At 36.4% G+C, this 10,519-nt stretch overlaps 3 protein-coding genes across 4 annotated transcripts; 1 reads left to right on the forward strand and 2 right to left on the reverse strand.

Moving 5' to 3' along the window:
• Positions 1–367: 367 nt before the first annotated feature.
• On the forward strand, positions 368–2,176 carry LOC133715780 (expansin-B15-like). The gene is made up of 4 exons (XM_062142423.1): positions 368–591; positions 710–822; positions 1,257–1,450; positions 1,581–2,176. The coding sequence occupies exons 1-4, from the start codon at positions 426–428 to the stop codon at positions 1,924–1,926; spliced, it is 819 nt and encodes a 272-aa protein (XP_061998407.1). The 5' UTR covers positions 368–425; the 3' UTR covers positions 1,927–2,176.
• A 147-nt stretch (positions 2,177–2,323) lies between these two features.
• LOC133715779 (uncharacterized) lies at positions 2,324–5,126 on the reverse strand. 2 transcript variants are annotated; one of them, XM_062142421.1, is made up of 5 exons: positions 4,971–5,126; positions 4,301–4,445; positions 3,931–4,157; positions 3,051–3,311; positions 2,324–2,799 (listed from the first exon to the last, which is right to left on the reverse strand). In XM_062142421.1, the coding sequence occupies exons 1-5, from the start codon at positions 5,010–5,012 to the stop codon at positions 2,494–2,496; spliced, it is 981 nt and encodes a 326-aa protein (XP_061998405.1). In that variant the 5' UTR covers positions 5,013–5,126; the 3' UTR covers positions 2,324–2,493. The 2 variants fall into 2 exon arrangements, with proteins under 2 accessions (XP_061998405.1, XP_061998406.1); XM_062142422.1 differs by lacking the exon at positions 4,971–5,126 and having other exon boundaries at positions 4,281–4,419.
• Positions 5,127–5,790: 664 nt separating this feature from the next.
• Positions 5,791–9,140, reverse strand: LOC133718075 (uncharacterized). The gene is made up of 5 exons (XM_062144879.1): positions 8,953–9,140; positions 8,186–8,327; positions 7,547–7,773; positions 6,548–6,805; positions 5,791–6,234 (listed from the first exon to the last, which is right to left on the reverse strand). Exons 1-5 carry the CDS (start codon positions 8,992–8,994, stop codon positions 5,929–5,931), a joined length of 975 nt encoding a protein of 324 aa, XP_062000863.1. The 5' UTR covers positions 8,995–9,140; the 3' UTR covers positions 5,791–5,928.
• Between the last annotated feature and the right edge of the window lie 1,379 nt (positions 9,141–10,519).

Raw genomic sequence — 10,519 nt, forward strand, 5'->3', positions numbered from 1 at the left:
AAACTGCAAAATGGATCATATACCATACGGATTCAAAACTTAATTCACATAAAATTAAACCTAATTGACAAATGGGTAGCGATGTCACCCTACAATTTAACATGGCTGAAATCACAATGTTCTCAGTAAATTAATGCGATACACGTGTGGGTCGCAATCCTTGATTTAAGCTCCAATATGCTTCACCTCTTATATATAAGATACCCAAAAAGAAGAATGTCATGTAGCTTGTGTCAAATATTAAGGCCGATTTAGAAGAAAATTAAGCCATGCATGTGACCTCAATCTATCACACCGGTCTTTAAGAATTAGAATGGACGTGGATAGATAGCAACAGCGCACATGCTTTTCCTCTATAAATACCACTTAAGCTTTTAACACTACACCAACACAGAATCTTAACTAGCTTAATTAAGAGTGCAGCCATGGCTAGTTTAAGAAGCATTTTGTACTTAGCAACTGTGTTTTGCTGCTTGTTTGAGCAGAGCTTTTCTTTTAATCCGAAGCACTTGAACTTGTCACTCAGCGCCACCCATTGGGACACTGCCGGAGCTACCTGGTACGGCAGCCCTGATGGTTTTGGAAGTGACGGTATGTAATGCCTATATATAATAAGCGTGTAGTTATCTAGGGAGAGTTCTGATAATATGTATAGTGCAAATCATATACACAAGCATATATACTTACATTTGCTAATCAATGCACGCAGGTGGGTCTTGTGGGTATGGAGATGTAGTTTCACAAGCTCCATTCTCTTCCATGGTTACGGCAGTAGGTCCTTCTCTTTACAAATCCGGCAGGGAATGTGGAGCTTGCTATCAGGTATTACCATGGTTTTTCAGTGCTACTTAAATATGTCCTGAATTTGGTTATAGTGTAATTAAGTAAGTTTTCGATGTATATCACTTTCACAATTGAAAAGATAAACACGCATGCACATTTCATGCTTAATTATATTAATCAATTTTTTTTAATCCTAATGAGAACGAAATTGGAAGTTGAATGGAAATGATGATATTAATTTTATAAGTGAAAAATGCAACCATCGTTTTAACTTCATAACATGAATTACAAAATTTGTTAAACAAATTGACAATTATAGTTTATCCATTTTTGTAAAGACTATATTCTATTTAAAATCAATTGATACAAGTACTTCCAATTCTTTATGATAACCGACATTTGTGACAGAACTTTTGTGTCTGATGTTTGGACCAATATTCTTCTTGAGAACTAATACATTAAACTAACGTCAGATCAAATGTACCAAACATAAATCTTGTTCCGGCAAACCAGTAAGGGTGGTCATCACAGATTCTTGCCCTGGAGGGCCTTGTGCGTCCGATGCTGCACATTTTGACCTTAGTGGAACTTCATTTGGTGCCATGGCACTTCCTGGTCAAGGCGAGGAACTCCGCAATGCAGGAGTATTGGAAATCCAATTTGCACGGTAACTCAACTTTACAATTTCCAAAGCTTGAATAAACGAAACACTGTCGCCTTATTTGACGCACAAAATTTAGAGAATTAGTGGCATACATCATGACCACCTAACAAGCCTAATTCGTGTTTCTCTACAGCGTGGCATGTGATTATGCGGGAAAAACCATTGCATTCCACGTGGACCAGGGATCGAACTCGAACTACTTTGCTGCTGTGATCGAGTATGAAGAGGGAGATGGTGATCTTGGTAGTGTTGAGTTGAAGGACGCTTCCTCAACGGACAGTGAAGGTGGCGAGGAGTGGCGTGCAATGCAACAATCTTGGGGTGCAGTGTGGAAACTTGATGCAGGGTCAGCGCTACATCCTCCATTGTCAATAAAGTTGACTTCTGAGTACTCAGGCCAGACCTTGTTGGCTAAAAATGTGATTCCAAATGGGTGGCAACCTGGTGCTACCTACAGATCCGTGGTCAATTTTCTATGAGTCTAGCTATGACCAAGTCTGAAGCAATAGGATCTGAATTACTAGTATAATGAGCTAAGAAATATATGTAGTAACCTAAAAGCAGGAAAATGGAAGGATTTAAGCAGTGTGATCCTCAATTTCTGCAAAGTCTATATAAGGAGTAATGTAATCATATATAACTGCGTAGAAATCAGCAGTTTATGATATGATCTTAAGAACTATCTTTTGGTTTAAATCATGTTGCTCCTTTATACATATTTCACCGAAATCCATGGTCATCAGAAGGAAAAGTTTGGTACTGGAAAAATGAAAGTGGATTCCAATTTGCTACATAACCTTTCAAGAAAGGCTGCAACTCACAAGCTTATCGATCAATCTTCATATATGTCAAGAAAAGAAAAGAATATCCAAGAGATTGAAAAAGTACAATTACTTCTGCTTTCATAACATGTCTCTCTATGACTACAGTTGGGGAGAACCAGACCACATTTCTTTCTATACATACCAAATGGGGACTAAAGTGAGCATACCAACTCATGTTATTTTTCAGAAAGAACGGTACTTGAAAGTCTTGAGACGAAAGATTTAAGGAATAAGAACAGCTGAACCAGATGTTCTCCTATTCTCCAAGTCTGCATGTGCTTGTGCTGCATGAGACAATGAGTACTTGTGATTTACTCGAACCCGCAACACACCTGATGCAACATTAGCAAATACCTCTCCTGCAGCCTCTAGCAATTTGTCTCGAGTTGCAGTGTACTGGAAAAGGGCAGGCCTTGTCAAGAAGAGTGACTTTGCGGCAAGAGCTGACAATGGAATAGGGTCAGGTCTACCTGATGCCTGCCCGAAACTGACCATGTATCCTCGAGTCTTCAAGCAAGCCAATGATCCCTATATCATTGCTCCAATTAGATAACAAAATCAAACTCGATCTAACTAAATTAAAAAAAAAAAAAAAAAACTTGTAACGTAACTTTTCATCAGGCCTAACATTGAGAAGCTTCACTGCTAATCAGGAAAAAGCACATTGTAAAGAGCAGGCAACAAATTGGGTTGCTGACTTAGAATAAACTTTCTCACTAACTCTATGGTTGTGTTTATGTCATTTTGTAGAAAATGAAAAGAAAATATGTAGAGACTACCTGAAAGGTATCCTTGCCTACAGAGTCGTAGACAACATCAACTCCATTATTATCAGATGTTATTTCAGTCACACGAGCAACAAAGTCCTCTTCCTTATAGATTATGACATGGTGACAGCCATCTTCCTTGGCTTGAGCTGCCTTCTCTTTAGTCGATACAGTTCCAATGACAGTGGCACCAAGGGCATTAGCCCACTGGCATAAAAGGGATCCGACTCCACCAGCTGCTGCATGAACAAGGACTGTGTGTCCAGGTTCAACCTGTATAAAGTTATAACAACAGTTAATATTGGTACTGTAAAGCAACGAAAGTTTTGAATCGATCATCAAAAACCTTATAACATTAGGAAAAATGATAGCCAGTCTCAGTGTGCAGTCACAAAATGATGCCACATGTAAGGACCAGTCAGTTAACAAGAGCAAGGCTTTTGGGTAATTAAGATGCAATGTTTCACCAAAAACTAAAAACAAGCAACACATGCCTCAGCATGCCTTCCAAAATTTACAAAATGGAAAAAGAACAATAGCTGAAATTACCCCAACCAAGCAGTACTTTTATAAATGTGTGTATGACATACATGTATGTATTGTAGAATTTTCCGTATTATAGTTACAGCAACAAATTACAATATATGGTAAACTATATTTTCATTAAAGATTTTTTTTTTTCCGGACTAGTCCAATTGGTAATGAAAATTCTCCTTTACAGATGTATGCATCTAATACTTTTATAAGAATGATCTGCAATGCCACTTTCATATTGAAGGAAGATCGAAACCAGAGTTCCAAAATCTCAAGCATGCTGATAATTCAAACCATCTTCAGAGGTGACTGATGACTACTTTCTAAAAGTTAAAATGATGCTGGATAGATAAACAACCTTGAAACATTGGCGTAGTAGAACCTGAGTTGTCATACCCTTAAGCATGACGGACGCTGCAACAATAGGATCAATGGAAGGAGGAACAGGCACAACTTTGTTTGCAGGAAGGATCTGCTCTTCTGCATATGAGCCCATCGGTGTACCAATATACGCGACAAGATCTCCAACTTGCCTCCCTGTTAGCCCAGGTCCAACGGCTGTCACAACTCCACAAGCCTCCATACCTTAAATAAAAACAGATTAATTTGCAAATAAAGGGCTTTCCATTTCTTGTACCCAATGTATGCAGTAAAAACTTGGGGTATAAGTCAAGCATGATTGAAATATAACTTCTTGGATTACAGAACTTCAAGAAATGAAGCAAAACCTGGGATGAAGGGCATTGTATCAGCCTTGTAATAAAGCCCTTTGCGGAAGTACACATCAATGAAATTAATCCCAATAGCCTTGTTCTTCACACGAATCTCACCCTCCTTCGGCTCTCCTATTTTGACATCTTCCCATTTCAATACCTAACAGCATTACAGAGTAAATGATGGTGAAACATTGGCCTAATGACTAGTGAGTAATGACAGGTAGCTGATAGTCTGATACAGATCGAGGGAGATCAAAGAGATCTCTTTTAAACTAGATTTCAACTGATAGTGCCTTGCAGTGGAAGTAGTGACAATTAACGATATGGACTTTGAATGATTAGTATCAATGAAGCATATATAAATTATTTTCCCAATTGATTGCCTGCATAAATTAAATTGATATGGCTCTAGCTAGCTACACTATAAACACAGTAAAATTGACGTTTAATAACAATCTCCGATCATGTAGCCTTGGCTGGAATCAACGAGCTTGATCACTATGAATCAATAACCAGATTACACAGAAAACACATTGAAATTTTTGTAAGAAGAAACTTATATATAGGTGAAGAAAGTAAAAGTTTCCGGATGAAATCAAGAGAGGTAGATATAAGTCTGAAATTCATGTACTGATGTTGCACTAACCACAAAAGAAAACAAAGGAGAGAGTGCAAAGGGTACCTCAGGTCCACCAAGTTCATGAATTTGAATAGCCTTGACCATCTTTACTGTGATTTGATTTCAGCATCCTAGTACAGCAGTACCGGCCTGAAGATGGTAGATATCAGTACGTATTGGTCCCCGGTACGACCAACCAGTCTTGCTTAGGACCGGTGGACTGCACCCACCGTTAAGGGGACCCACAAGGGCTACAAGTTTTTGTGATTTATTAACTGTAAAAAAATAAAAAAATAAACTTTTCAGTTGTTTACAAATAATACGATCAAAGGCTATTATCAATGTTTTTAGAAGAATGCTAGCTACCTTCGATCTTCACCACTCATCTAGTAAAATGATTTTGTGGGGGTAAAGCTATGGTATGTTAACATTTCTCATACATCAACTATTTTTACCACTTTAAGGACTCATGTTACCACTTTGAGGACTAATATTACTATTTTGAGGATTCATGTGGTAAACTAAGAAAATTTACCACTTTAAGGACTCATGTTACCACTTTGAGAACTAATATTACTATTTTGAGGACTCATGTGGTAACTAAGAAAATTTACCACTTTAAAGACTCATGTTACCACTTTGAGGACTAATATTACTATTTTGAGGACTCATTTTACAACTTTTAAGGCAATTGTATGTATGTCATACGTTAACACATTGTAGAATTTTTCGATTTTGTGATCCATCCCGATCATTCTTTAGAGTTTTTTGTCATAAGTTTTGAGAGGAAGTGCAATAGATTAGGAACATGTGTTGTACACTCTGATCTTAGATTAAGACGTGTAAAATTAATGCAAGATAACTAAGGAAAGAAGACCACATGGAAGAGGTTCAATTACTATAATTGCACAACAAGTCTCTTGATGACTACAGGTTTAAAGTTAAACATCCATTATTTGGCATAAGAAGTACATTTCCTCACTTATATCCTTGAAACTGAACAAATAAATTGAGGTTCGCCTCAGGGGATAAGTACCACAGATCCAGATGTTTTCCTATTCTCAAGGTCTGAATGTGCAAGTGCTGCTTCAGACAATGGGTAGGTGTGATTTACTCGAACCCGCAATGTACCTTTATCAACATTAGCAAATACCTCTCCTGCATTCTCTAACAATTCATCTCGAGTAGCTGTGTAATGGAAGAGGGTAGGCCTGGTCAAGAATAGTGACTTCACTGAAAGAGCTGATAGTGGAACCGGATCTGGTGCACCTGATGACTGCCCAAAACTCACCATGTATCCACGAAACTTCAAGCATCTCAATGATCCCTGAATACAAAACCCTTGTTAATTTTCTGGCTTAAATGAACTCCTTGTTAATTTATCAAGTTAAGTTGATATAGTCCACACCCTTAATTTCATTCTTGTCTACAAGTAACCAGCCTAAATCTTGATTAAGATCAGATGAAGATTATTCTGAAAACTTTCATTTAAAAGAAATGAAGAAATAAAAAGAATACCAAAACCCTAAAAGGTGCTCGGGTAGAATTTGAACGATGATCTTTCTCAATAAACTCTCTCGGTTCTGCCTTTCTTTCTTTTTTTTCTTTTTTTTTCTGTGTAGAGAATGAAGACAAGTTACCTCAAACGTATCCTTCCCTACAGAATCATAGACAACTTCAACCCCATTGCCAGATGTTATTTCAGTCACACGTGCAACAAAGTCCTCAACTTTATAGATTATGACATGGTGACAGCCATCTTCCTTGGCTTGAGATGCCTTCTCTTGAGTTGATACAGTTCCGATGACAGTGGCACCAAGGGCATTAGCCCACTGGCATAAAAGGGATCCGACTCCACCAGCTGCTGCATGTACGAGGATTGTGTGTCCATGTTGGACCTGTATGACAAAAACAAAAGTTTCAAATCTATGCATGTATCCAGGATTGACTAAAAGGCCTCATCCGTAGTTCCATTCCTATGCTGCAACCTTATGCTGAGTGCTCTCTAAACTTGGGGAGGACTGTTAGTTATACACCCATAGCAGTGCCACGTTATCAGAACCCTTATGTTAGTCTACGAGATAAGGTTGTTAAAGATAGTTAGGCCCAAGTGATCATGGATAGGACTATATAGGGAAAAAAGTTTTTTTCTGCTTCTCCAGTCATTACAATAATAGCAGAAGTGCTCTTTCCTTCTCACTTCAAAGAAAAATGGAACATAACTCATGATTATCAAATAACTCGGACTAGTTCACATGCATAACTGAGGATAATGGTGTGTTAAAACAAAGAAAACAACTGAAATTAGCTGGAAAGCGTTTTATAATAAGAATAATGATGAAGGTCGTCCATATGTGATAGCGTGCAGGTGAACACACACTATAAGTGTATGCAAACCCTAATGGTAAGAACCAGTCTAATGGTAATGAAGATGATTATCCTTGACAAGTGAACACACACTATAGGTGTATGCAAACCCTAATAAAAATGTTTTGTAATGCCACGTACATATTCAGGGAAGAATAAAACCAGCTCTAGCATGGTCTAAGATGGCATTTACCAGAACTTTTCTTTATTCTGTCATGTATTATAATTCAAACAATCTTGATTTGACCGACTCAAATGTGGTATATGACTACCTTGAAACAACGATGCAGTAGAAACTGCGCTGTCATTCCCTTAAGCAAGAGGGATGCTGCAACAGTAGAATCAATGGAAGGAGGAACAGGAACAAGTTTGTTAGCAGGAAGGATCAGCTCTTCCACATAGGAGCCCATTGCACCACCAGCAAAGGCTACAACATCTCCAACTTGCCTGCCGGTTACTCCAGGTCCAACAGCTGTCACAACTCCGCAAGCCTCGACACCTGGAACAAAAAAACTTATTTGTATATAAATAGATTATCTAAAAAAAAAAAAAAAAGAAGGTTTTCTGTCAGCATTCAAATTAGGAACAAGGCGATAAATCCATTTCAAAGTCGCAACCAGATAATAAAGTTTTAGATATACAGATATACAGTGATTTTAACAGTGGAACCATTGTCTGATTTCCTCCCTGCATTTTTGTAGCAAGTTCAATAATAAAATCATTCATTTTTCACCTTGTAGGTAGTAAATGGTCTAATGGAAAATACTTTTGCTCAAAAACTGTGAAGAACCAAAATTTCAAAAGAAACCAAGTAAAAATTTGGACTACAAGTTAATCTTGGTTGAAAGGTATCTCCATAAAATTATAAATTACTTATATTCAGATAGCGAACTAAAGAAAAGTAGCAAAACCTGGGATGTAAGGAATTGATGAAGTCTTATAAACCCCTTTGCGGAAATATACATCAATGAAATTAATCCCAATGGCTTTGTTCTTCACACGAACCTGGCCCTCCTTAGGCTCTCCTACTTCCACATCTTCCCATTTCATGACCTAACATCATTACATGACAAAAAAAACTAAGTAGAATGTCAATAAAAGGCATTTGCACAATGAAATTCAGCTAGCATGTGAACAAGGATAACTTTTAACACTCGTGTACCAGTGGTGATTTCATTAATTACAATACGAGATCATCTATTCTCAAGCAACATCAACAACCATAATAATGTTTATTCCGTGCCTTACCAAATTACCCAGAAATAAACTACTGATTTCACTAATTCAACATAAACGGCTTTGATTTTTTTAAACAAGTGAGCATGAATTCATAATGGGTTTTCTGGTACGTACAAATAACAACGAGTGTCCAGTATATTCCTTAATTAATTCAGCAGCTTTCATAATTCGAAATCAAAATTCTTCATGAACCCAATTCAAACATTAAAAAGGTAAATATTTTTGGAAGTGAAATTCACACTCTCGATTCATTTTGTAATGCACACTCTATGTTTTCTTTTTTATTAACTTAAATTTTGTCTTTAGTATCTTAAGTTTTGTATTTTTATAAAAATCTCAACAGAAAAAAATGTGGATTAATTGTAAAATAGAAAGTGTAGATTTCACTCCTTAATATTTTTCAATAGGAAAATGGCAAGAAAGAGAGAGAGAGAAATACCTCAGGTCCACCATGTTTATGGACTCTAATGCCTTTAACCATCTAACTTGATGATGATGATGATGCTTAGTTGCAATAGCTCTAGCTAGTGATTTCTGGGTTCTGACTTCTGAGTGAAGAGGAGGGTGAACAGTTAATCGAAGTTTTGCTGAAAATTGAGAGAGCGTGAACTTGTGGCCGGAACTAAATGGAAACTTATTCAAAGTGAATCCATTTCCTATTTTTAGTTTTCTACGTTACTAGATTACTGGATCAATTGTTGAATGGGAATGAGATACGGGCTAGATGAAGGTCATGGTACTCTTGGGCTTTATTCACACATTTTCTGGCCTATAAAAAATTTTCAAATTTTTCTGCTTCATAATTGCTTCACTGCTCTCATATTTGCAGAGCAAGGCAAAAAATAAAAAATAAAAGATAAAAAAATTTATTCATTGCAATCGTATCAAACAAATAGATAGGTAATGAAGCACTTTGTTATAACAATTTCATTATCTTAAAAAGATATCGGATGTTCTCTACGTGGTTTAGGTTTTATGTCTCCCCGTTGCAAAATCATACTATTAATATAATAAATGGAACCGGGCGTGGGGCTGAGTCTCCCAGCTAGGCTGGGTTCCAAACCCCTTTTCAAAAAAAAACAAAAAAAGATATCGGTTATCTTTTCAAATCTTATTATCAACACAAATATCATGCCTCTTCAATAAGTAATATGCCAAAAAAATTTACCACTTATGTCAAAATTAACACGATGCAAAAATAGTTCTTGTTTCGTTATAACATGCAAAATGTTGTAGCATATGAATGTGTTTAGAGCAACTCCAACAACTTCTTTATAATTTTTGTATTACAGGAAAGCAAAAGTCAAAGCTTTAACCTTTTTTCTTCTCTAACTCCAACAAATTCTCTATTTTACAGCAAATCTCTAAAATCTCCATAATCATTCCTTTAAATTTTAGAGATTGCTGTAAATTTAGAGAATTTGGTTTTCTCTTTCCTTACTATTTCTAAAATGGGGATAGTTTTAGAGAATCTGTTGAAGAAAAATATGTTCATTTTTTCCTAAAATATAGTAAAATCAAAATATAGGAAAGCTGTTAAAGTTGCTCTTAGTGACCAAATTTTGTTAAGTTCATACATAGGAGGATAAATGTAGTGTAATAGGCAACGTTACATAATATATAGCCTTGGACAACGAGAAACTTTAGAATTGCATCGAAGAAACCAACGAGAAGCTTTAGATTCAACGAAGTTCATTGCAATGACAATTTTGTTATCTTAAAATATTAACATCTTCACTTTAAAAGGTTATTATGATTAAATAAGCACCAATGTTAAGTTTCTTGAATAAAGTAATGTACCAAAAAATTTATAGCTTATAGTCGAAATGCTGTTTCTCATTAACACGGGGCGGATAAATGGTGGTTAATGTTTCACACCAACACACTCTACCAAAAAAAAATTGAAATAGTTGGCCCTCGTTCTAACATTAGACATGTTAACAAATTGTTGTAGTATATGAATGTGTGTAGTAGCCCAACTATATTACATTTATAAATAAGGTGAT

This window comes from Rosa rugosa, chromosome 6 (genome assembly GCF_958449725.1).
Source record: "Rosa rugosa chromosome 6, drRosRugo1.1, whole genome shotgun sequence".
Classification (NCBI taxonomy): Eukaryota; Viridiplantae; Streptophyta; class Magnoliopsida; order Rosales; family Rosaceae; genus Rosa; species Rosa rugosa.